This window comes from Neovison vison, chromosome 1, assembly GCF_020171115.1.
Source record: "Neovison vison isolate M4711 chromosome 1, ASM_NN_V1, whole genome shotgun sequence".
Taxonomy (NCBI): Eukaryota; Metazoa; Chordata; class Mammalia; order Carnivora; family Mustelidae; genus Neogale; species Neogale vison.
Genome location: NC_058091.1, coordinates 250,970,663 through 250,997,895, shown reverse-complemented (window position 1 = coordinate 250,997,895; position 27,233 = coordinate 250,970,663). Strand labels below are relative to the sequence as shown.

General features: G+C 47.2%; 1 protein-coding gene across 1 annotated transcript in view; it reads right to left on the bottom strand.

Moving 5' to 3' along the window:
* Positions 1 to 205: 205 nt before the first annotated feature.
* The window catches only part of MARCHF3 (membrane associated ring-CH-type finger 3), a 137,318-nt gene continuing 110,290 nt past the window's right edge, over positions 206 to 27,233 (bottom strand). The window contains exons 4-5 of the mRNA XM_044228478.1: positions 7,646 to 7,855; positions 206 to 1,148 (exon numbers count right to left, since the gene is read on the bottom strand). Of these exons, the coding sequence (XP_044084413.1) occupies positions 990 to 1,148; positions 7,646 to 7,855 (369 nt within the window). The 3' untranslated portion in view covers positions 206 to 989. The remainder of the gene's footprint in view (positions 1,149 to 7,645; positions 7,856 to 27,233) is intronic.

The window sequence follows — 27,233 nt, the reverse complement described above, 5'->3', positions numbered from 1 at the left end:
CTAGAAATGTCTAATGATTCTCTGGTTCCTTGCGAATGCAGAATTAAGACATGAACTACATGGAATGGGAGTAAGAACACCAACATTTTTCCTTGCTCTCTCTCTCTCTCTTTTTCTTTTTCCTATAAAAAAAATTCTTTGGGGAAACTTCACCAGTTTTATAATTTCAAAAAAAAAAAAAAAAAGAACATTGCAATCAATGGGGTTTGTCTTTGACACACTGGATATTTATTATTAGAAAATAGTTTTTATCAGCCGGCAATACCAAACAAGTTGAAAGGAGCGTGCTTCTCACCTTAATTTTTTTTCTCCTTAATGAAATTTAAATAAACAGCTCACTGTCAGGAGAGTCGCCACGCCTTTCTTTTCCCCCCCCCCCTTTAAAAACGGAATAAACGAAGTTTAGTACAAAACGTCCTTCAGCTATGCCTTGCTCTGCAGTTGTTATGTTGTCCCCTTGAGTAAGAGAGGAGGAGGAGATGAAAAAAGACCACTCTGGTTATCAAATTACCCCAAAGCATCTACAGTAGAAACCGGGAAACAGATAAACTCACCCAAAACCAAACCAAGAAACCAGTTGTAACATTGGCTTTTCCATGGTGATTATCATCTGACTTTAATATATATCTATATCTATATATATATATTTGAAATCGTAATAAAAAAGGAAGCGTTGAATTGCATCTTTAGCAGGACAAGCTTCCTCATCTGTTACAGAGGTGTTTGGGAAATTTCGTATAGTATCTGGTCAGTAAGCACGTTTGGCAGCTCAGCAAGTATCACGTGACTGCAGCATCCATGATTCCAAGTGAAATGGTGTTTGCTTTCTTTGGGGCCGAGTCCCTTGCTCCGGGCGAGGTGCTCCCACGGCTCCGGATGTCCCGAGACCCACGGCTTCAGGAAGGGTTTGGAGGTGGCTCAGTGCATGGCCCCAGTGCAGAAACTTCCAGAACCCCAAACAACGAGTCAGCAAACCAGCCACACGGACGTCAGACAATGGTCTCCTTTGAGTTCCTCTTGACAGAGTGGAGGCCCAGCAGGGACTGCTGGTTAGAAGGGACGCTGACAGACTTTGGGATGAGGAGAATCACTCTCTGATTGGTCCGACGCCATTCATTGTACAATCGACAGTGGTACCTAAATGACACCTGAGGTCAGGAGAGGAAACACAAGGATGATCAGGTCAGTGGAAGCTGATAATCAATCCAAGAAACAAACAGGTCATTGAAAACAGCTCCGAACAGCTGGTGGCAGTGAAGTGAGGCAGGCCTCTAGGGGCCGCACCGCGCTGGCCGGCAGCTGAGTGTTGGCACCCACCGGAGGACACCCTTATGCAAACATGGGCAGGGCTCCTGGGGGGCTTCCTTCCTTCCACCTCAGAGTGGAAACAAGTAGGATACGAATAAGAAATGAAGTTCCTTCAGAGGCTGGATTTAGTTTGGGGATAGTAGTGTTTGGGCCCCAAAGCATCAGTTGTGAAGCAGATTGGCTACAGGTAGCGATGTGGAGTGAGTACAGCGCTAGCCCTCACCCTGGGGGTGGGACCTGAGCCATGTGTCTGTCTGGGCCTCAGCTTCCTCTCTCTTAAATGAGAGTGATGCTTGGGTGTCATGTTCCCTCCTGCAGGTTGGACACTGCACAATTCAACATTCAGACTGCCTATGACAGGAAGGGTACCCTTTGACTTGTGTCACGCACAACTCTTTCAACTGTACCAGCGGTCCCTAACTGGTGATCCCCAACTGCCTGCAGCTTTATCGTTCTACAGCTTCCAGTGGCGGAAGCTTTGGTGTGGGCACCAAGTCCCTGGATAAACTCCTCCTGAGCCTCAGCCTGGGGTAGGGTCTACTTCCCTGGACGCCTGCAGTGCCTCGTGCCTACCTCAACATGGCATCAAGTGCTTTGTCCGGCAGTGTATTTGTGTCTCTCTCTCCCTGCTCCAGAAGCATCTCGACAGCAGGGGTTGGGCCATATTCATCACTGTATGCGCAGTACCCATCATGTGCCTGGTGCTTAGGAAGTTACTGGGTAGAGTTTGCTGAGTGAAGAGCTACCTTACGCTTTCTGATTGCAACTTTGTTTCAGACTCTCTTCTATGATCTACAACATTATGAGCAGTAAACTGATGGCCAATGGTCACGTAACTGTGCCAGAGAGTTCTTGCTTCCCATGGAAATATCCCGGAATGAGACACATCTGTGGTTCATTTTGGAGCAGGCTGGCGTCGGGCCTGGATGGACTGCCCAGGAAATTCAGATTCTGTACTTCTGAAGGTGCATGGACTGTCTTTAAAAACGGGGGAAGGGTGAGTGCTGTGAAGTGTGTAAACCTGGCGATTCACAGACCTGTACCCCTGGGGATAAAAATATATTATATGTTTATAAAAAATAAAAAATTAAAAACAAACAAACAAACGGGGGAAGGTCCCAGTTTGAGAGCATCCAGATGACTTCCTTCCTAGTAGGTGCTGGGAAGGAAGATACCTGTGAACTTAGGCTGAGAGATGGCCCGGGATGGGCTGTTTAATCATGGGGGGTGGGTGCTGGGCTGACCCCAGGACAGGGTCCATGGTGGTCAGAGAGAGGGCCGATCCCATGGTTGGAGCCCAGTATTTCTAGAAGCAGAAGAGGGCACAGGCCCTGGATCAGAAAGGGCTTACTGGTTCTCTGGCAGGATCATGAAATTCAAGGCCACTAGCTTAAATTCTGAGGCTAGAAAGCAGATGCCACAGGCCGAGTGCCAGAGAGATTTGGGTATGAAAATATAAGCTTTTAAACTCACACAGATGTGCTTTTCTCCAAAAGGCCCTGAACATGCCAAAGTGGATCAGGTTTGGGGTTTGTTTTTCCTCCCTAATCTTGGTTCTCGATGCATCTATTCTGTGGTGGCTTTGTGCCGATGGCTGAGTGTGGGAGAGGCAGGTGGGGATGCCTTCTGCTCAGGGCCAAGAGCAGGGAGATGAGTTGAAGGCAGATTCGTACTAATGAGGAGCTGTGGCAGCTCAAAAAGACCAGAATCTGGAGATATTCTACGAAAGTTGGGTTTCAAGTCAAGAGACGCTCATCTGTATGTTAAGGAGCTGTGCATGCCGGGCCTGGGTAAGCTGAGAAGTTGCTGTGGGAGCACGCAGGGGACGCCTGCTCCAGCGCTCTCAGGCCCGGCATCCCAGGCCTGGATCCCCACCCTCTACCTAGTGGCTCTGTGACTCTGGGAGGGTTGCTTGCCCCCCGCAAGATTCAGTGTGTTGGCAAAACGTGAGGAGTGGTGTCTGACAGTGCACAGAAAGCACTTAGCGCCGTGCCTCACACACGGTCGTGTTTTCCGCCTCTTCTTTTTGATGTGTTAAATATAGAAAAGAAGATGGTTTTGTGATGCTCCTTCTTAGACACAGGAGAAGGGGGACAAGAAAAAAACGTGCTAATTTCCCTTGCTCTCGACGTGGCCATGGGTCAGCAGCAGGCTGTATCACTGGGGAGCTTGTTAGAACATCGAAATTTGGGGCTCCACCCAGACCTAAGGAATCAGAGCGTGCATTTTAACAAGATCCCCAGGTGATTTGCAGATCTGTTCAAGCCCGAGAAGTGGTGCTGCAGGCAACCTGGGAAGTCAACGACTTAGCAGGTCTCCTGGTTCCTTGGCCAGAAGGTGTGAAAATCAGCCCGCTTGTTCAGACAAACAGATGAGATCTTATTATACATTCATCTATCTTAATTGCTGTTAACCATCACAATCTGCAGGCAAATTCAGTCAATAAGAAGAAAGCATCAGACGAAGAGGACTCCTTATTGGGGAAAATCAAGGAACTTGGGCCTGATGCAGATGGGACCCCAGGTTTGCAAATGCCCTTGGGTGTTGCTGAGCCGGGGCCAGGAGCTCCAGGACACTCCCTTCCCACAGTGGAACAGAATAGGAAAAAAGGAAGTTTGACTTCCCGAGAACTAAGGAGGCAGTGAGGGAAGCAGAAACAAACCAAAAGGAAGCCAGGACAATTTTAACATTGGGAACTTAGTTTAGATATTTCTTAAATGTCCCTGGGGGTGGGGCGCAGAGGGAGGGAAGGAGAGAGAGACTCTGAAGCAGACTCTGCGCCCAGCAGGGAACCTGACAGGAGGCTCAATCTCCTGACCCTGAGATCCTGACCTGAGCCAAAATCAAGAGTTGACTCCTAACCGACTGAGCCCCCCAGAAGCTCCTTCAATGTCTGTGTTACGGAGAGAAGAGGAAGAAAGCGCACAGGGCCACTATTCTAAAAATACTTCTTTTGGGATGAATTTCTTGAGGTGTGTTCAGTTCTTCATCCAAAGGAGATTAACCCGTCGTGGGTACAATCCTACAAAGAGTGGTGGTCACGTGGGCAGGGCAAGGAAGGATTACATCAGCAACCGCTCTCCCTGTCAGGGAAGTGACGGGCTGTGGCCTAAGGGCCTCTGTAAAGTCACAGAAGGGTGTGGGAAATCTCGTCACCGATTTCTTATTCTGCCCGTTCTCTCCAGATTGAGGCCTACTGATGGGGCCAGGGCCTCGTCTTCCCAGGAAAGGCCCAGCTCCTTGATCTCCGGCTGCACCGAGCAGGTGGGCTGTGAGAGTACACAGGCCATGGAGCAGGACCGGACATGGGGTCACCCTCAATACCCTGGGGCTGCCGTGGGCTGTGTGGGCTGTGGGTCAGCCAGCTCGCGCACGGTCACCCTTGTCAGGCAGTGTCCTCCCGGAGGTCTCCCAACGTTATAAGGAGAATTCAGATGACTACCCCGTGGGGCTGGGAATCAGCCAGAGGAAACAGATCGCTCATTCATTGCATCCCAGGCCTTAACCAGTTTCTGTGCCGGGTGCTGGCTGTTGCCTTGGTGATGCGGTGAACGCAGGCACTCCCTGCGGGTCCCTGCAGCACAGCACCCCAGTCCCCAAACTGTCCGCGTTTGGCTCATTTAAGCGCCACGCTGGGTGACTTTCTAGTGCCGAGCGTGGACTCGGATGATGTCTATCCCTGGACCTCAGATGGTTTGTGATGTGGGCAGTGATAGTTCCATGGCACCCACTCCGGGCTTGTGGTTTCCCAGACGTAGGCTTCCCCACGGCAGGTTCCAGAACGCCCTGCTCCCGAGGGGCAGCAGGGCCGGGCTCAGACTGCAGAGATGCAACAAGGCGGCAGCGGGGCTGTGTTCCCCCCTTCCCAGTGCTGGCGAGGCCCTGCCAGGAAGGCTGCTCTGAGCAGCAGCCCGGCTGGGACTGACACGGTGTTTGTTTATCTAAGACATTTTCACAGCATATTCTCCGGAAGCCTGACAGCTTGTTTACAATGGGTTTCTGCCGGAGGGCACTTTCCAAGTGCTGTCAGCTCCTGAGTTACGGCTCCTGCCAGGGCAGCTCGCTACAACATTTATCTGGGAGGGACTTAGCCTGGATCCAGTCACCTCGGGCTCAGGGGTTCTGCAGCGCCGTTTCCAGGGGAGAACGCCTTCCCTTCCCTCCAGCGGCTTTGTATCTTGTAGCCGGCTGAGTGTGCAGAGGAAGAAACCTTCATGCCTATTCTGGGGGCTCTGATAAACGTTTCCGAAGGTACCCTACCTAGTCCTGCTGGTAGCCCAGTGACCCAGGGCTGTCACTGTTCCTCCACTATCTGTAAAGGGGAAGGCTGATCAGAGAAGGTAAGTACCCTGTTTAGAGTGACACAGCTCTTAGCGTGATAAATCTTGGGTCTGACCACAGGGTCTTTGGATTCTCATGCGTGTGCTTTTCACTACAGGGCACTGCCTCTCGGAAACATTTCTGGAATGAAGTATGTTCTCAGTCTCCTGAAAGAGCCCACTCCAGGCACCCTTGCCGCCCAAGCCCCCTTTCTTCTGAGATGGGAGGTGAAACAGGTTCACATCCGCTTTTCCGGGTGAAATCTTTCCCTTTCTTCCTTCCCTCGCTGCCTCTTCCTCTTTCATAATAGATGAGCAGATACTTTACAAAGCGGGTTTTCCAAAAGGCCTTAAATTGGTTTGAAAGCCCAAAAATAAGGTTTACATCCTCAACCACCCTTCATCTTCCCCACACATCTAAGAAAAATCGTAGACTAGCAAACCTGTAAACAAGGTAAGAGCTGAGAGTTATTTTCCAGAGAACCTTCCTCGGGTGCTCTCTCCTTTCTGATGCCAAGGAGCAGGGAGGAGCCTGGAGGGATGGCCCACTTTATGAATGAGGGTGCCAAGGCTCGGAGATGTGAACTGCCTATTCCAAGCTGTCGCAGTTGACCGGGCGTCAGTGCTAAAGGTGATTTGATTTCTTATTCTAAGAGTCTTACTCTTCTTTTCTTCCCATTCCCACCACCTTGTGACTTCTGAGTCTGCCTCATGGCTTGACTCACAGTGAATCAGGACCCACATGGGCAGCACAGACCTTTAGAGGAGAGACACTCTCGCTTTGGCTGGTGGTGGGTAGCAGAATGCCTGACTTCACCGGGGGACTCCGGGAGAGTTGGAAGCCTAGAATGCTCCGTCTTTACCAAGACTCGAGCCATGTCCCTCTCCACTGAGACAGACGGACTGTCTGTCTGAAGGCTCCCTCCCCACCCCACCCTGAGGGAAGGTACAGAGCTGTAGCGTCACAGGATGGACTTGACGGAAATGACCTGGTCCAGGGGAAGGTTACGGTTGCCCTGGCAGCTGGTGGGACAGGGTTTGGAAGACAGAGCGGAGGGGCATGTGGGAGTGAGTGCTAGAAGCTTCCACATGCTGACCCCGTGCTACGGGATAAGAGAATGGTACGCTCTGGACAGGAAACACATACTAAGTAACCGTGGGACGTGCTCAGATTAGAAATGAGCAGGCACAGCAGAGTCATGCCAGGAAGCAGGGCGCCCAGTTTCTGAAACGAGTCTAGCGGGTAGTGACTTTCTTCTCTGCAGGTCCCAGAGGGAAACAGAGAGAGAGAGATCAGTGCTGTGCCAACCTCTGCCCAAGCATTTCACTCTCTTCAGGAGTTAAGTGGGTGAAAAAAAACCAGACATGTTTAAGAATTCTCCCTCATATACGGCAGGCACGCTTATTTGGGAAACAGGTTTCTTTGGTGGCGGCTTCTCAGCTAGATAAATTAGTGTTTTTATGGGCTGCAGAGTCAATATCCCAACACACAGAATAACCATCAGGCAAAACGCAGCTCCACGTCCAGCAAAGAATTTAGGCTGTGTCCAGGAGTAAGAAGAAAATAACCAGCCCGAGGATTCATGATCTGCCCAGGCGGTGACAGCAGCAGTGGCCAAGAGCATCCTTCATGATCTGCTACAATCCCAGCAAAAGCGAGGCACATAAACCAGAGAAAGAAAACGCCATGCCCCGTCGCGGATAGCGTCCCAGAACCCTGGAGGAGGGGAACGTCTAGGGTGTGTGGCTTTGATTGATGGGCTCTCAGAAGCGGGAGCTTTTTCTTTCCTTGATCTGCTCTTCCCAGCAGCACACTGGGGTGGACACGCGCCCGCGCATGCCCATCCACAAGCACACCCACCCGGACCTCGAACGCGGCACGCACGCCCCCGCCAGCACCTGCGGATCTGCCTTTCACCAGGCCTGGTGGCTGGGCTACGGCCGGAGGGAGGGCTGTGCCTGCTGAGGGGTGGCCAGCTCTGGCTGCTCCAAGTCCCCGGGCCCTGGGCCATACTTACTAGTGTCCAAAAGAGGTAAATGGTGAAGAGTGCCACAGTGAGTGCGATCAGTCCGACGGCCTCCAGCCGACTACTAAAGTGCAGGTGGTCCACGGCGCCCCGCAGGCAGAGCCAGCCTGAGATGGTGGCCAGCGGTGTGATGAACAAGAAGCACACCATGTCTCCAAACAGAGTCCGCTTCTCATGCTGGGGACCTGGGTTTCGGAGCCACTGCCGGGGAGACAGGGAGACAGAGAAAAGCGGAGTCATAGTTAGAGGCCGGCGTGGAGCGGAGACTCACTGCCCTCGATGGTGTCTCTGTCTCCTGAAATGGGACACAGGTGCTTTGGACCTCTTCTGAGATCCCAGGGAAGAGTTCAGGGCTCATTTCTATACCCCACCTCCCCAGGTAATAGTGATTCTTTCTGATACTTTAACATGACAACAGTGATGAGGATCAAAATCGCCTGGGTGGCTCAGTGGGTTAAGCCGCTGCCTTCGGCTCAGGTCATGATCTCAGGGTCCTGGGATCGAGGCCCGCATCGGGCTCTCTGCTCAGCAGGGAGCCTGCTTCCTCCTCTCTCTCTGCCTGCCTCTCTGCCTGCTTGTGATCTCTCTCTGTCAAATAAATAAATAAAATCTTTAAAAAAAATCGGAATTTAAAAAAGTGTCTTTGCTGTAGGCAGCCTGCTGTTTTTGAAAACAGTTCAGAGGCTATTATATTGAACACTGACATTACGGGAAGATGGGGAGGATGGTATTTCCAGAAGGTAATAGTTGAGACAGGAGAAGTGCTGTTGTGCGGCCAGAGGCTTCGTGTCTTGGCCCTGGGAATGTCTGCAGGAAGGGGTTAACTTAGCAAGCTGGGTTTGCTCAAATTGTGCATGTTCCCCAGAAAGACCCATTTTCAAGACTGGCTCTTTAGAGATGAGCTCTGAGTCCTTGCAGTATTTTGCCTTTTACGAGCGTCTCTGTATGCCTGCGGCCTTGGGCCATATGGTAAGAGTATAATGAAATCGTTTATCCCAACGATGTGATTTATGCTGAACACCTGCATTCACTGTGGGGGGCTGGAGTCTAGGGAGCTAAGGGCAGACACACAGGCGCTCTATGCCTCTGTGACTGACTCCAGTGAACACCCTATACACCAAGCCTTGGGGTGATAATGCCTGGTATGTGTTGTCACAAATTGTTGCCGGAAAAATTAAGCAGGTTTGGGTAATATTACTGGGAGGGGACACCTGGGAGCTCATGCCTGGTTCCTCCTGAACTTTACCCCCGGACCCTTTTCCTCTACTAATCTGAATTGGTATCCTTTTGCTGTCTAACCATGAGGAAAATAGCTTTTCTGATTCCTATGAAGCCTTCCATGCAATCATGGACCCTAAGGGTGGTCTTGGGGATCCCCCAAAGATGGAGACTCATGTGACTCCATGAACTCAGTAATGCCCCTCCTTGCGTTAGGACCCTGACCCTACTTAGGATGGTCCCTGACATCTTAGTTGTGCTGCCTAAGTTGGGGGCGGAACCAGCCCAACAAGGGTGGTGAAAACTTTGTGCTTGTTGAAAGACCAGCGGTGAAAATTCCTACAGGATGCGTAACACAGTTGCTGTGCTCCCACTTAGGGGAGCAGGTTTAGGCTGAATGCCTGCTGAAATGTTTTCCATAATCCATTCTGGGAAGAGTCATGCTTACGTATTGGTGTTGGTACATGACGGTAATGAGGCCTGGGGGCTTTTCTTCAGGTTAGCACTGGAACATGTCTCCAAATGCTTCCATCTCGCTACCCCATGGAGTACTAGCTGAGCCCAAAAGGTCCAGAGGAGGGGCTCAAGCACAGTTGATGGGGTGGGAGTGGGAAGAGACGCTGGCTGAGTCTGTCTTTCATCTTGTCCCATAAGCAAATAGGGGTTTAGCAGTGCTGTGGGCTGGCCCCCGAATGGGAGCATTATGGTCTGCTGAGTAGGCTCCCCAAGTGGCCAGGGCGGTAATTCCCACACAAACATTGGTGGGAGGGAAAGGGGCATGACAGGGGACACAGGAGTGGGTGGTGCACAGTGGAGGGTGAAGGGAAGATCACGTTCAAGGGCAGGAGGAAGAGACAGAAGAGCTGCAGAAAGGGCAAGCCAGGTGAGGACAGAGCAGCAGAAGGGCCAGAAAAAGCCTCAGGAGTGAGCAGAAGAGTCATGGCGGGGAGAGGCACAGAAGAGGGCTTCTGGGAGGTTCTCTGCCTTGAGTGTCTGGCTGAGGCAAACATTAAATGACCTGCAGAGCCCAGCACACTGCTTTCCAGAGTCACGCACCTTTCAAGTGTGCAGAGATACTGAAGGAAGGCAACCTCAGCTCTAAAGTGGACCCGAGTAAAATAGATCATGGAAGGGTAAACAGAAATACAGCATTAAATAATTTCACAGAAATACCTAAAGGATCAAATGCAAAGGACAGTGACCCTGTCATGTGTTGTCATGTTACCCCACACATCTCAGCAGCTTCAAAGGAAATCAGTGAGCTCTTATTAACATTTTCTTGCCTAAATACTGGGACTATCGCTATGATCTAGAGAGCAGAAATTGGGCGTGATTCTCCTAATATGAAGGAGGCTCAGCAAGGTTAAATGATTGCTTCACGTGACTTAGGGGTCAAAGTGAGGAGGGGGCTTAGATTTCTCCGCTCCTGCTCAGATGTCTTATCCACAAAATATTCGAACAATATTAAAATCGCAAAACATTCAGAAATCCAGATCCTTAAACAATGTTGTCCGAATTGCAGCGAGCTGATTCCTTTTGCAGATTTTCAATGGAAACAGATCTGGAAGCCTGGCCTACTTTTCACTGTGTCCTCACTTGCTGGAACATAGTAGATTCTCAATAAATATGCAACCAATGTACGCAGACAAGCTGACCTTCCTGGCAAAGACTTTCCCCAATTCCTTCCACAGGAGAATTCTGAATACATTTTATGAAAATTAATTTAGTATTTTACTTATCTATGTGGCCCTTGACATTATCCAGTGAAATGACTCAGGTGTGGAAGGAGGTAATTACAAATCATTGCTTATCTCCATCCGGTGTAAGATAAATCACGAAGGCGAGATTAGTATTACTACTGGTTCCCAGTTTCTCATTTTCTAATTGTTCATTGATTTTCTATATTCCTAAAAAATTTCCAGGCCTTTTTATATGTACATGATCATCTAATATCTGGATTCTGCACATTATTAACTATATACATAGATATAATTAAATATATTTAAATATAATCAAGCACATATATTTAAATATTTAATGTTTAAATATTTAAATATATAAATAAAAATATTTATATATGTATTTTTGGCTTAGCTTACCTTTTATTTACTGCTGGCTCATATTTAGGTATGAAGTTGTTTGTGTTTTTTGTTTGTTTGCTTGTTTTTGAAGTAAACTCTCTGCCCAGTGTGGGGCTTGAACTCACAATCCTGAGATCAATAGTTGTGTGCTCTACCGGCTGAGCCAGCCAAGTGCCCCAGATATGAAGTTCTTTCAATATGTACTATTATGTTAAAACTTCTGCAGAATCCCAAGTGTTAATTTTTCTCTTACACAAATGCAGGTGCCATGAACAAGACCACTGGCAGTATCTGTTGATGAATAAAAAAGTTGCCCTCTGCCATGGTAAGAACTTCTGCCAAAGTATCCAAAAAGGCTGATATGGGATATTTACACAAGCTGAGTTTATAACAGAGAAAAGTGGATTACACCTCACATTTCTAGCAGGAGGTAACTGTCTAAATAAATTAGAGGATTTACTTAGGATACCACAGAGTAATTTGAAATGATAATGTACGTCTTGTATTTACGAACATGATTTATTATTGAGCAGGAAGACAGTTCTACTGGACAGAATGTATTGTATGATCCTGTGTAGGTAATGATATATTTATAAACACAGACATTTATACCTATGTAGATGGAGTGGATTTACACATCCAAAGACCAGAAGGATTCCTAGCAAAAGAGCAGCTATCTGGGTGGTGGAATCATGAGTGGTCTTTAATTTTTTTTGCTTTGTATTTTCTTGCTTTCCTCCAATGAACATGGATTACCCATGTAAATATATATGTATTTATTAGTTGTGTACAGAACATCAGGAGAGAGAGAGAGACAGACACTGAGTGAGGGATCGGGAAAGAAGAGGGAGTTGGGCAGGGAGGTGTCCCGCTAGTGTTTTGCGAATGATAGCAGGGAAAAAAAAAAAAAAACGTACTGAGCTATGGCTGGGGCAAGCTCGGTGCTAGAAAGTTGAGTTTATGATGCAACGTCTCACTGAGGCCTTGCAACAACGCTCATATTACCCCCATTTTACAGATGCAGACACAGGGGAGAAGAGAGTTTACTAACTCACCTGAGGATAGATGGCAAGTGGGCAGTAGAGGTGGGATTCAAACCAGCCTCACTTTGCTGTTCCTTGCTTTCCATATTTAGATTTTCTTTCTGCACCAAATGGCACTTGTGTATGTGTGTGCACTAGATTCCTGGCAAATTTTCAGCTAGGTGGGATAGAGTAAGTCCTACTATTGACTGGTTCATCAAATAGCTGAAGGACTGGCTGGCCAGGATATTACCATGGTAATTTAAAAAAAAATCTTTTTTTAAAAAAGATTTTATTTATTTATTTGAGAGAGAAAGAATCAGAGAGAGAGCACGAGAAGGTGGGGGTCAGAGGGAGAAGCAGACTCCCCCCTGAGCAGGGAGCCCGATGTGGGACTCGATCCTGGGACTCCCAAGATCATGACCTGAGCTGAAGGCAGTAGCTTAACCAACTGAGTCACCCAGGTGCCCTTTAAAAAATATTCTTAAGATACTGTTCTGTTGTATGTTCATTCTTTTACCACATCACAATGAGGCCTAATGTTGGGGAATTTAATCTCAGAGATATTTTGGCTTAATTCTTAACAGATAAAAGGTTGATCTCAATTATTGTTCAATGTGATTTTTTGCTGTTATGTCTTGTGTCTCTCTAGTCAGTTTTACTTATTATACATGGAGTATTAGACCTATTCTGCAATAGGGTCTTCATTTCCCAAATATGTAATACAGAGCAAGCTGCAGCCGAATGGCAGGTTGGTTTGTGTGTCCGTCTTGCTACCTGACCTGAGGTAGAGGCTTTATATGACTCGCGTCTTGCTTGTTCGGCATTTACAGCATTCCATCAATGACAGTGGCTTACGTTTACTCACACACAATGATATCCAAACTCTCTCTTTATGCTATGTGAAGTCACTGATTTACTCTTCAGTAACCTTTGAAAGGGGTACCACTATTGTCACCAGCATTTTATAGATAGGGAAACTGAGGCACAGAGAACTTCAAGTGACTAAAAAAGACTGGCTTAGGCTTTGAACCATGTTGTCTAGCTCCAAAGATGTGATCCAAAATAATCTATTCTATCATCATTCTTAGTTAAAAAAAAAAAAAAGAAAGAAAGAAAGAAAGGAGGCAGTGAGGCAGTGGGTAATGAGGGAATGAAGTGGGTAGGAGGAGGCTCGTACCTTCAATGTTTTTGTTGGTGTAAGAAGGTTCCCTGGGTGCCTGCTACTAATTTATCCTGCCACTTGTGGACAGCTTTTGCTGCCAGAATATCGTTCTTGAAGGGGCTTTAGATTAACATTAGTCTTCTGTTTATACTTGGTGGTTAGCTGTACTTTAAAAGCCGAGGTCAATGCTTGAGAATACTAATTTGTACGGCGTCTCTCACCTGGCTGGCCCACGCACACGGCAGCCAGGGGATCTGTCGGCAACCCGGGCACCCTTCCTGCCTTCTGTTCTCTGGTTCCATTAGGAACACGAAGCACAGAGACTGTAGAATTGAAACCAGTGAGCTGCCTGCTTCCCTGTGGTGATCTCACTCCAGTCCCTGACTCGTTCCTGACCCAGGAGACTGATGTGCTCTTGGAAACAGGTCCAAGAACCAACCACCCAACCAACCGTCTAAACAAAACAGAAATCCCCCCTTGGTGATCCGCAGCGTAGGGCCAGGGACAGGGAGAAAAGCAAGCAGCATTCCCCCAGCGACGCAGTAGTGTGCAAAGATGAGTCGGGCACGAGTGATGCCTTCCAAGGTGTGCTAACTCTAGGTTTGGATCTAATTACAGTGTCAATTTGTTAAATCCCTTCCTCGAGGGGTAGGGGTGAAGGGGGTGCAGAGCTCTAGGACACTGGATTCTGTTTCCCAGGCTCCGAGTTAATCGGCTTAAATCCTCAAGGTAGACAGGACTGTGTGCGGGTCAGTTTGTACTGGAACCAGATTACACTCTGGTGGCTAATAGCTCTGATCGATTACCACCTTCCCTATGAATCTCCTTAACGAGAACGCATCATGAGAATGGAAGAAACTGACAGAAGGGATAACAACTGATAGAACTGTCTCAAATTTATGGAGAAGAAAAAGAGAAAGGAGGCAAGGTCTCAACATGGTTTCTCAATGGGTCTATCTGCTTGAGTGTTTCCTGTTCATCTGACACTTGGCAGAGTTATTAACCAAGGGCTTACTTTCCTTGGCATTGGTCTTATTTTCAAAACCCTGGTCATTTCACACTAAGCTGTCTGCTTGCCTGGGGAGCTGCAAGGTCAAAGGGGCAGTGCAGTGATCAGACCGGTATGTGATGGGTACTCTGCATGATCTAGAGATTACGATGAAGCACGAAAATCATGCATTTCCGTTCACTTGAAACAGAGCAGAGAACAAAAACAAACAAACCCTACTGATGTTTTAAATCCCTGAACTCCAGTCAGTCGGTGAATTTCCAGGACAGCTGAAGTCACCCAGAAAGAAATTATGACTCTGGGGGAGCTGAAGGCAATGGTTGCTCCGGATATCCATCCAACCAGGCTTGCAGCAACGCATCTCAAATGAAAACTTCACAGAGGATTTGCTCGTGATCCTAAAATGTCCTTCTCCAGCCTTGGCCTCCCTCCAAAGCTCCAGATGTGTGTATTCAACAGCCCACTCAACATCCCCACTTAGATGACTAACAGACGACTTAAACTCAATCTGTCCGAAACAGAACTCTTGATTTAGCACATACTTTTCTCCACATCTCCTCCATCTCAGTGAATGACATCACCACCCATCCTGTCACTCAGCTGGCCCTTCCCTTTCTGTCTTACCCACCGCATGTCGCCTTTCAGCACCACATTCAGTTGGTATCTGGAATCTGGGTGCTCCCTTCCACATCCACAGCTGCCATCCCTGGGCCACTATCATCTCATCCGTGGGAGCCAATAGCCTCCTTGCTTCCACTCTGGCTTCCCTACGGTCCAGCTCTAAAACCAGTTGGGGTGACTTTGAACATCCACCTGTCAGAGCCTGTTTCTTCTTTGCTTACGGCTCTACAATGGTCAGAATCAAGTCCATACTCTTTACCTAGGACTATGAGAAGACCTGATCTCACACCTGCCTACTTCTTCTCCGACCACGTCCCCTCTTCCTTCTCCCCCTTCATGCCCAACTTTTACTTATGCCTGTTCCCATTCGGGGGACAGGCTCTGCCCAGATTCTTGCACAGCTGGCTCCTTCTGGTTGTTTAGGTCTCAGCTCAAATGGTATCTTTTCCTTGTAAACACTCCTTGTGCCTACAAACAGTGCTTGGCTAGATTCTCTGCAGAGCACATGACACTCTCCGAAGAGATGCTCTTTATTTGGCTGTTCCCTTGCTTACATTTTGCTCCCTACCTCACTGAGAGCTCTTGGATGACAGGGACCTCATTTCTGTTCATTCTTGGATGCCTCGATCCAAGAGCAATGCTGGAGCACAGTGGATGCTTGTAATGAAAATGAATGAATAAACATCTGGATGCCAGTAGCCTGACCAGAAAAGATCTTACAATACTACTTAGTCTAATGAAATTCATTGGTGAGGAGACACTTTTGTTGGTGGGTAGACATTAGGTCCTGAAGTTTACTGCCGTTAGCCTTCTAGACTAAAGATGCTTACGTATCATTCTTTTTAGGTTTCCAAGAGAAATATCTATGTGCTATTTTATTGCTACAAGGTGAAAAACCTGTAGTTTCTGTTCAAGATTTTTTTTTTAAGTTGTAAATAATTGTGGAGTGCCATCTGTTTTTCCATAGGTCATGAAACAGCATGAGAGATCCAGTAAATTATTCAAGGTCCTTTGTACTGTTTTTGTCCCAATTATAATCTTTTTTTTTTTCTACCTGAAAACTACCTTGAACTACATGAGAAAAGGACAATGTCAGATGTCTGTTTAAAAATTACACAACTCAGTTTCAACCAAAAATATGTGCAGAGTGCCTGTTAGATGCCAGATATTTTCGCTGAATTTAATAACAGCAGGTGGTGTTATTATTCCCATTTTGAATTAGGATACTAAGCCTCAGTGAGGTTAAGATAGTTGTTCAAGGTTACACGGAGAGGAGCCAGGCTTTGAGATCTCCAGCCTACTGTTCTTTCAACTCTTCCCCTCAGCTCGCTTTCACACTACATAAAATCTTAACAAAAATTAAAAAAAAATTTTTTTTAATTGAAGTGTAATGGACATAGAATGTTTTACTCTGTTATGTTAGTTTCATGTATTAACTACAGGAAATCTTGATCCTAATTTCTGTTTGCTCCCACAGTGGATAAGGCTGGGGAAGTAGCACCATGTAGGGGATAAAATGGGAGCCGGGGCATTGCTTCCGGCGACCCCTGTTAGCTCCCCCAAACTGTTCATCAAGTTTTTTCACCTCTTTGGGGGAGTTTAAAAAAAAAAACAAACAACCAGGAGTCTCCCTCACAGGAGAGAGGATGACGTGGCTTTGAGGGGAGTGACGAAGGACCCTCTCTCTTTGTCTCAAGTTCCCACTTCTGTTCAGTATATGCGGTTCGACTAGAGTGTGTGTGCCTCGTCTTTCAGCCTAGGGCTTTTCTGAGCCCAAGCTGCGCATTTGCTGCTTCCTAGACATCTCTCCGTCTGTGGAAGCAATGTGTCAAACTCGCCTAGGTCCACCACGGAGCCCTGGGTTCCCTGGCATCACCCAGCTCCCACGCAGGCTGGCCCACAGCGCCTGCTGGCTGTTGTCAGCACCCTCCGCCTCATCCTGACTGGGCCCTTCCTCATCCCCATGCCCCACAGGCAAGCGATCTGTGTGTCCTGTTGGTTCTTCTGGAATATATCTTGAACACATTCACGTCTTTTTCTCTCCAGCGCCATTATGCTTCCAAGCCAGCCTTGCCTCTCACCTGCAATTGCCTCCTCATCCTCCTGTTCCTGTGGTCCCCGAATCCGCTTTCTCTAAAGCAGCAAGATCACCCCACTTCTCTTGCTTCAAATTCCCCAGAGGCTCCCCATGGCCCGTAGTCTAACACCTCCCCGTGGCCCCTGAGCCCTGAGTGATGCAGCCCAGGTTGTTTGGGGTCCAAGGGTAGGATTTGCAGGACCTGTGATTTGTGAATGGGGATTTTCACAACCTCTAATCGAAATCTAGCATCTCATTGAGTTATGCAGAAAATCTTACTGAGATGGGGAATACTTGTGGCTTTGTGATCAATGAAGATCACAGTATTTCACTTCCTGTTAAATTGTGGCAAACATCCTGACATACTGCCGCTTCAGAGTTGGTTTTCAGATCTGCCACAACAGAATGGGTTAAAGAAGCCCTTGGGTTTTACATCACAACTTTTGTTTGCTAGCTCTGTTAGAGTGTAATGGGGTATCGTTGCATCCCAAGTGGGCCCTCCATGCATTCCATGATTCTGAGAAGGGATCCACAAGCGTCAACAGAGTGCCAGTGGGTCCGTGAAGGAAAAGTTTAGCATCTGGAATCAGGCTCCTTTGACCTCTCAGGCCACCTTGTCAGGTCACTGCTTCCAGATTTGGGAATGCTGAGCGGGTTCCTGCCTGAGGGCGAGTGTAGGGGTTGGTGCTTTGCCTGGTACGCTTCTTCCCACGTCTGGCCCCTCCTTCTCAGTCATGTGTCTGCTCCAAGGTCATGACCTCTTCAGAGGTGCCTTCACAAACCACCACGCCTTCTCTCACCAAGTTATTCTTTACAACTTGGTTCTTCCTGGATAACTCTTATCACTATCAGAGATAACCTTTTCTTTTATTGACTTGTTTATCCCATGTCTTTCTCCCTGGCGGGTAAGATCTATTAGTGTACAACATTCTTCCAGCCTGTTCACAGTTATATTCCCATTTCCTAAAATATTTAATTTGTGCTTGATAAATATGAGCCAAAAACTATAAATGCTTCTGACCTGGGGGATGGCCTTGAGCAGAAACAGGATGAGTTTAACTGAGAAATATATATACATCCTTGCCCTGACTCCGCTGGTCAAATACAGGGGAGCAATTTTTGCCACAGACACATGCTTAGCAGTGGTGCTGGCATTCACAGCTGTGATTTGGCTGCAGCATAAGTCATGTTCAAGGGCGCCCTGGAGATCTGTGATGGTCCCTGGAGGATTTCGGCCAATAAGCCAATTAATGGGCTATAGTGCTCCATAAATACCGTGTTTGTGTCTGAGACATTCTAATTTGGCGCTGGCATTATTTAAACAAAAGCTATGCACACCCACACCGACGATTTGAAATTTTCCAAAGTTGAGATTAGCGGCACAGCAGGACTAGATGGCAAAGTAATTTTACATATTATCACAACTTCAGATATAAGCAAAATGGGAGTCATTTTGCTCTGTTTTAGATCATCACCGTGCAGAAGCGATCACAGCCAATGGAGACTGCTTATCCAAAATATGAAAGGATGCTGCAGAATTATGTGACACAAGTGATCCTTGGAAAGCCAGAGACATAGCAAGAGAAGGTGAGGAAAGGAGGCTAGAGGGCAAGGAAACAGAAATTTCCAGAAGAAATTGATGATTGGCATACATTGTGCTAAAAATAGAAATGATTTGCCCCGGGAGCCAAGGGCATCATATTGTGTGGTCTGTTATAAACAGGATGCCACAGCAGCGCTAGGTCCCTGAGCCCTGCTTCATTTGGTACTTATGGGGCCCCTGGTCCTGGAGCCAGCCCAGTGGCTGGCCTCTGACACCCTCTCTGCTGGCTTGCTATTAGACCCCAGGTTTCTGAAGCTTCGAATAATTACTTCCAGCAGGAGGACAGGATCACAGGGCAAAAGGTGCCAGGACAATATACCACGTAGGAGTCCCAACTGGAACCCAGGACCAAAAAGGAGACTCTGATGAATAATAGGAATAAGGATAATAAAGCTCTGTTTTGATCAATGGGGATATTTAAAGGAATAGAGAGAGAGAGAGAGAGAGAGAGAGAGAGAGAAATCAAATTCACAGCCAGGTCCTCAAAGGGGACCACATTTAAAAATCGGCGTCCCTTGGAGATAGAGTGAGGGTATGAGTGTGAGGAGTCCCAGGGCGGGGTGTGGGGGAAGGCTTGCTATGGAACATGGAACACACGTAGGATAGAGGACAGAAGAGAGTCTCCCCAGCGCCACCTACTCCCAAAGTAAGCCTCCGGTTTGAGGCACTTCGGGAAGGGGATAGAGTTCTGCGAGGTGGAAAAACCATGGAGACAGGAACTTTTAGATCCACAATCCCTCGAGTCCGGGGTTTTGTTGCCCAAAGGGATCCCGAATAGACAGGATGGCCCAGGCAACCTTGCAGACATGATGTAACTCCCAGCAGTGACTGGTTCTGGAACCTCTCAAGGCTCCACTTGAGGCAGTGGCCTAAGACCCTGCGCTGGAGTATTTGCTGATACCTCTTTATTTTTGTTGGAATCTTCCTGCCCCCAAATTTCAAAGGTAGCCCCCCAGCCTGCAAGCCATTCAGAAGGTGCTCCCCACTCCTTGTGCACACTGTCTAAGCCTTCCACGATTTTCAAGATCTCAGACATGTCCTTTCCAAGCCCCCTCACACCTAGATTAGAGAGTCTCCCTCTTTCTCTTTCTGTCCACCTGCTTTTCTTGCTTCTCTGATTTTCTGGGATATCCTTCATTGGGTACAGGGTGCTTAATATCAAAATGCTAGGCAGAACTATGCCATGGTGGTATTGACTGGCATTGCTTCTCTTGATTCGGTTCACTGTTTATGGACCATGTTGCTACAAATCTCACAGAGCTGTCTTCAGGGAAGACGTTCTGAAGGGACAGGGGCAACAGTTCAACTGACATGGGTCGCAGCATCAAGGACTGGCATTTATTGCAGGGCAAGCTAGAGTCCGGCTGGATGAGCACAGTTGGCTGTGTGTGGGAAAGCTCCACTCCAGTTGGGAGACACACAGACATTTTTAGCTTGAGTGATCCAGAGACATGTGGCCCTAATAGGTCCCCATGCAGGACCAAGCCAAGCGTGGGAGAAGCTGAGTTAATAACTAGCCCAGTCCCATATATGTGCATACCTGAATCACCAGCTCTCCCCTCAAGACTGTCAAATCATATGTATGACTGTGGCACCCACAGAATTATAACGCGACTCCTCAGGGAAGAGGGAATAGGCTGCGGAGTGTTGAGAAATTTCCCTTACTTCTCATGTGCAAAACATTGTGAGGGTGCAGGAGACACATTTGAAAAACCTACGTGTCCCCTTGCCATCTACATGACTGTCTTTCCAGATCAGGGGTCCTTGACTAAGTTTCAGGGCTTTGGAAAACCTGAGAGCGCTTGGAGACTGTATTTGAACACCAGACGCCTGCACGTTTCAGGGGAGAGAGTTCAAGCTTTTATCAGCTCCTCAAACAGATCTGAGGGGGAAGAAACAGTGTTCAAGAGCATTTCCTTAAATTGGCTTGAGACACCGCTTGGTCCAAGTCAACTTTCTGAGCTTCGAAAAATTGAAGAATGGGGTCAAGAGTAGGATTTGACTGTCTCTGAGAATCCATAATTTCTCTTTAGATGCTGGTTTAAAAAAAAATTAACCTAGGGCACAAAATGTGATATTTAAAAAATTAATTGTACGACTGCAGGGCAGCAAAGCCACGAAAGCAACCGAATTAAATTAACGGGCTTAAAGGAAGAAAAGGACTCATACAGAGCAGAGATGGAAAGCATTCAGACGATATTAAAAAAAATCGATGTGCATATGATTTCCATTCAATAAAAGAGGAGAAAAGACCAGGGTTTCAGCTCATAAACTGTGTAGGGAAGGGGCAACACCTGAAGAGGAAAAAGCGCCACTGACATCTCTGTACCAGTGCCCTGCTTCCTAAAATGGAGACGGTTGCACACACAGGACGTTTAAGTGTCTAGAACAGGGGCTCAGGGCAAGCACTCAGTCAGTGATAACTAGTAGGAGTTGTATATTAAGGATACTCGGAAGGGACCAAGAATACATAAAATGATAGCCAGGAAGATTAAGATATATTTTCTGCAAAATCTGAGATTAGACCTTGTAAACGTTAACGCTGAGATTAGACCCTGATTCCTGGGTGAAGGGAGCCGATCATAAAGGACCACTATCGTAGTGTTCCATTTATAGGAAAATCCATAGAGACATAAAACAGATCAGTGGTTGCCCAGGGCTGGAGGGAGCAAGGGGGGAGGATCCAGGAGTGAAGGCTGAAGGAGGAGGTTTCTTTTTCAGTGATGAAAATGTCCTACAGGGGACGGTGGTGATGGTCACACACTCTGTGAATATGCTAGGTGTCACTGAACCGTATGCTTTAAGTGGGGAAACTGTATGTACATGAATTAAATCTCAAATAAAGCTGCTTGTAAAATCTGAGACTCGAAAAGCCCATTGGTAAAAAAAAAAACTTGGAAGTGTCTTATAGGTTCTGCTAAAGAATCCATCTGCGAGAATTTTGGTTCAGTGTTCCTTTTGCTTTGCCACATCCTCATCTAATTGGGTTATTTTTCAGGTCTGTATCTGTCAGGTATGTCCTTCCAAAGAGCTGAAAATGTGTATATTTTGGTGTAGGGATGACTTCTGGGTTTCAACACTAGAGTTGTAGATTTTAAATAAGTCAGTGTTTAGAAAAACATTAGAGCGATTTTATTCCTCCCGTCTATCATGCCTTTTCTCCTTGCATCTCCCACTTTTCATGCAAAGATCGAGGCTTTAGATGTAGGAAAATAGGAGCGGAAGCATTATTTTCTAGGATGGTGGATATTTTCCCTTCATCTCCCAATTTCTGCTTTTACTGATTCTTCCCGGATAAAAGCCCTTAAATGCCTATAAATTCTATTTTACAATGTTTCCACTGCAACCACTTGCCAGCATTTCATATATACTATATTAGCCGTTTTCCCTCCAAGCCCAAAAAGATTGTGAACCTCACCGTTTATTCTAACCTCCTGTTTCTAACAGCATTGCTGGAGGTGAAGCAATGATCAAGTAATGAGTAGAAAGTATTTCCTTTTCTTCCTTTAATCTGACCTCAATCTTCACAAGCAGATTTTTATACATTTTCCTAAATGGTGTACCTAAGAATTAAACCCATTTTTCAGTAAACTAAAAGCTTCAGACGAGTTTTCTCTCGCCCTCGGATTATATACATACAATCCTAACTTTCCTCTCACATGTCCATTGCGGTGCAAATCTGTCCCTCTAACTCTGTAATAATGGACTGCAAAGAAGAGTTTTATCAGATGGTATATCACAGGCTCCTCTCTGAAAACACGCAGGCAGGCAGGTGATAAGGTACAGAAATACACAGTTAGTGAAAAATGAAGGAGGGAACCCAAGCCCCACCAGACCCGATAGGCTCCTTCTTATCTTACCCCAAATCTGCTGCACCTGTCGTGAAAAGAGAAGGAAGGGAAGCAAAGAAGTGAGGCAATTATACAAATAATTCAAGAGAAAGGCCAGCGTTGTCCTTCATGTGCTGCAAAACCAGTTTTACAAAAGTGAGTGGTCTAGGGGACAGTCTTTAAAGAAGTCTCCCTCACAAACTCGGACATCGCATTGGGAGAGATAAGCTTTCAGGGCCGTTCACGAAAGGTGGGAAAAGGCTCTTAACACTATCGTGTTCACGGGGCTTTCTCTCCCTGAGGGGAAATCCCTGAAGATATAGGGGACCAAATGACTCAGTAAATGAAGACTCAGATGTGGAGAGGGAGTAACCAGATAAGAAGAGACAAAGAAAGGGTGTGTAAAGTCCTTGGTAATGAAGAACGATGTCTCCAGCTCCAAATAGGCTGCTGTACCTAAGAGCTTGGACCACTTCGGACTGGGGGGTTGAGGGGAGAGGCCCAGAGAAGCAAAGCTATTCCACTATCCCATTCTCAATCTGACCCAGCTCAAGTCTGTGGGTGTATTTGTATTTTTTTAATAGACTTAATTTTTAAAGATTATTTATTTATTTATTTGAGAGAGAGCCTGTGCAAGAGAGCAAGAGAGCGAGCGAGCATGAGCTAGGGAGGAGGGGCAGAAGAAGAGGGAGAGGGAGAAGCAGACTCTCCACTGAGCAGGGAGACCCACATGGGGTTCGATCCCAAGACTCTGGGATCAAGACCCGAGCTGAAGGCAGACGCTTAACCGACAGAGCCACCCAGGAGCCCCAAATAGACTTTATTTTTCAGAACAATTTTAGGTTCATAGCAAAATTGAGTTCCCATATGCCCCCTGACTGCACACCTGCAGAGGCTCCCTGATTCTCACTACCCCGCCCAGAGTCAATGAACCTACACTGACACGTCATTAGTGACCAGTCAAGGTCCAGAGTTTACGTTAGGGTTCGCTCTTAGTACTGTACATTTTATGGGTTTGCACAAATGCAAAATGTCATGTATCCACCATTGTTCAGAGTAGGTTCACGGCCTTAGAAATCCTGTGCTCTGCCCATTCACTCTCTCATCTCTTTAGCAGCTTTGGTTTAATCGGGGAATTCAAGGTCAAGAGGAGATCAGGGCTTTAATCGTCTCTACATCTAGTCTCTTAGGAAGGCTGGCTATAGGTGGAGAAGCCCTCGCCTCTGTGTGTGCGTGTGTGTGCGTGTCCATGTCAACAAGCAAGTGAAAAGAAGTACTTTTGGGGCGTGTGGGTGGCTCAGTCAATTAAGTGTCTACCTTTGGCTCATGCCATGATCCCAGAGTCCTGGGATCGAGCCCCCGTATTGGGCTCCCTGCTCAGGGGAGAGTCTGCTTCTCCCTCCTCTCTGTCTGCCGCTCCCCGTGCTGTGCTCTTTCTCTCTCCCTCTTCCTCTGTCAAAGATATAAATAAAATCTTAAGGGGCGCCTGGGTGGCTCAGTGGGTTAAAGCCTCTGCCTTAGGCTCAGGTCATGATCCTGGGGTCCTGGGATAGAGCCCCGCATTGAGCTCTCTGCTCAGCGGGGAGCCTGCTTCCTCCTCTCTCTCTTTCTGCCTGCCTCTCTGCCTACTCATGACCTCTGTCTGTCAAATAAATAAATAAAATCTTTAAAAATAAATAAATAAATAAATAAATAAATAAATAAATAAATAAAATCTTAAGAAAAAAGAAAAGAAGTACTTTCAAGTCAGGACAGGAGAAGCCAGGTATGGTGGGGACACCAAGGACTAAGGGGGTCATGGAGACCTGGATTCTTCTGCCTTCTCCACCTACTAGCCCTGTGGCTGAAAGTACTTGAGATCTCTGAAGAGTGATTTACCATCTCAAAGTCTCAGCTTCTTCACCTACAAAATAGGATACTATCCATATGAGGAGAGAGACACGGGAATCAGATGATACATGAGCAGTATAGCACGCCATAGTTCCCCTTTGCTTGGAAATGGGTAAATAACTCAAGAAGATTTAAAACACGTTGGGATATGAAATTTTAAGGATACAAATAGGTAGACTCGGAATGAAATTAGTGAGTGCCCCTGGACTTGGGTGTCCCATCAGGATCTGTGCCTCTTCTGAAAAGCGAAGTTTCTCCTACAAACAGGCATACAGCGTATCACTCTGCCAATGAACAGCCACTGATCTCCTGCTGCCTGAGTGAAGACACCTCTCGGCTTTGCTGATTCGAATACAACTGCTCATTAGGCAGCGTTTAACTATAATCATGTACTGCTCACAATATTTCGCGCCGTTACTTGTTTAATAATGTGTATTCTTTCCCTGGAGTTAAAAGTGTCAGCTATTGACACAAAACTGAAGAGGCAAGAGAAGGGCTGGCGGAAGTCCCCAGTGGGGGGGCCCTAAGCAGTGTTGGTAGCGATGCACCTGAAATCTGCAATCAATGTCTCCCTTCCTTTCAACCTGACACGTACCGGCACAGGGCAGTTGCTGTGAGCTAACTGCACCTTGTTGTTTTGGCAGGACTTAGGGAAAGATGATCACCAGCTTTAGTCATTCGGTGACATGGCAGTGCTCCTCTCTCAGACTCCCCTTTACAGAGCTCTCCTGCCAGTCGCCCAGGGACAGTTCCATCTCCACTCCACTCCACGCCCAACTCCCACGTAATAGCTGCTAATTGCCTGCCTTTCAAAGAAGTGGACCTCTTGGTGGCCAGTGCCAGCCGTTGTTCTTACGTTGGGAGTTAGGGCAAAGGGTCCGGGATCTTGCAGGATTATTATCTCATTTTGTTTACTTCTTCTTATTCTTGCCCAGATGTGCTTAAGGAAAACCGGGCTCCGTCTTCTCCTGTATTTGAGAACACCTGAGGGTGAATTAGTGAAGACTACAGCCATTTTCTCACTGTCCCTGCAAAGGGTCTGTCACTCACAAAATGCTAAGATTTGTTAATTCTAGGTGGTGGAGATGCACCTGTTTGACACATTATTCTTCATCCTCCTTTGCATTTTTATTTTATTTTATTTTTTTAAAAGATTTTATTTATTTGAGAGAGAGCAAGCACGGGGGAGGAGCAGAGGGAGAGCAGATAAGCAGACATTGCATTGTGTGCAGAGCCTGATGTGGGGCTCGATCCCACCACCCAGAGATCATGACCTAAGCTGAAATCAAGAGTCAGATGCTTAACTGACTGAGCCACCCAGGCGCCCCCTCCTTCATATTTTTTAACATAGCGAATAAAAATTTAAAGGTTGGTTGAAGTGACTCCTGGCGTTTTGCATCTTTGTGTCCTCAGTAAGCCAGTGGAAGGGAGCAGCTGCTGGACTGCCAAAGGTCCTCTTCAGAACATGGATTCTCATTTGTCTTTCAACCTAGTTCACTGCAAGGATCAGTACAATTTAAAATAATGGAATCCGGTCATGTAATTCTTTTTATGCATGAAACTGGATTTTCCCTCCAAATTAAGCCTGTACCAGCAGTGGATGGCCTGAAAACACCGGCACCAAGCAGTGATCTCCCTTCCATCTGGCACGGACATGGGAACACTTCGGTTGGCTTGCTTTTTTAATGAAGTGATTTTTAATGAAGCAAGCTGTGAATTTAATAGACACCTTAAAACAGCTTCTTTGTAACTAAGCTTTAAGTAACGAAGCAACCGCCAAATTAGCCGCCAGAACCAAGAAGAAAATTCAAGACAGAACGACTACGGGATGTAGAATCTCGGGACTTCGGTGAGCAGGGATGTCATCCCCCTGGCCAGCCTCAAAGATGGTGCCACTGGCCCAGGTGTGGGCTGGCAGCCTGTCCAGAGACCTGACCGGAGGTTAAGGAAGCGCCTGGTCAACACATAGGGGAGCTGTAAGTGCCAGGTGCCGGAACCCCATCCATGCTGGTGCGCCTTCTCTTCGTGGTTCATCTGCTTTGTGATTCAGAATTTATGATTTGTGATTCAGGCATTTCAGCTCATTTACGATGTGGGAACAATAGGAGGGAGATTTTTAGGTTCAGCCTATACTACCTTGAGAGAAAGATGCTGGTAGAAAAAAAATGCTTGTAGTATCAGAAAACTCTGACAGGTGGGAGAAATCACCCAATTTTGTAATCTCAAAGGTAAATGGGGACAGATAATGTGAGCAGGAGAAAAGCACTGCCTGGGTAGAAGCAAGAGGCAAGGCCTGGATGAACTGGGAGTGCTTATCCTACCTACAGGCATTCAAATTCTTTTGGGAAAAAAAAGGGCTGAGGTGCCTGGGTGGCTCAGTCAGTTAAGCGTCTGGCTTTGGCTTAGGTCATGATTCCAGGATCTTGGATCGAATCCCGCATTCGATCCCTGCTCAGTGGGGAGTCTGCTTCTCCTGCTCTTCCCCTGCTCATGCTCTCTCTCTCTCATATAAATGGATAAAAATCCTTAAAAAAATTTTTTTAAAGTGTTGAGGCAAAAGGCACACCTGTGTGCATGAGTGAGCAAGCCAGTTTGTGAGCTTGGCTTTACTTGGCTGGGGAGGAGACAACGCATAAAGAGAAGTGACTTGTCCAAGTTTTCACTGCAGGCCGTGGGCGGCCAGCCCAGTGCAGGATATACTACAGTTGCAGGCCAGTGGCCAGAGTTAGCACGTTAAGCCCTGCTTGGTGAAGTCACCGGCCCAGATTTTCCTCAGTGGGAGGGCCTCTGTTCTGCTATCCATGACTTAAGACACACAAGGTTCCTCAACATGCTCCCCTCTTTTTGTCTTTCAATGCCGCAAGCCCTTCCTCTGCTTTGTGAGAACTTAGCCTCACCTGGAGCAGGTCAGAGAGCTGCCTCCAGTTAGGAGGGACTAGGCAGCCTAGGGGCTGAGCGGGCGGAAACTGTGCTCCCCCGCCCTGAGCTCAGGTGGTGGCAGTTAGACGGGGAGTGAGAGTGACAAGTTGGAGCTCCTGGTGGTTTCAGCCAAAGCCCTCCCAC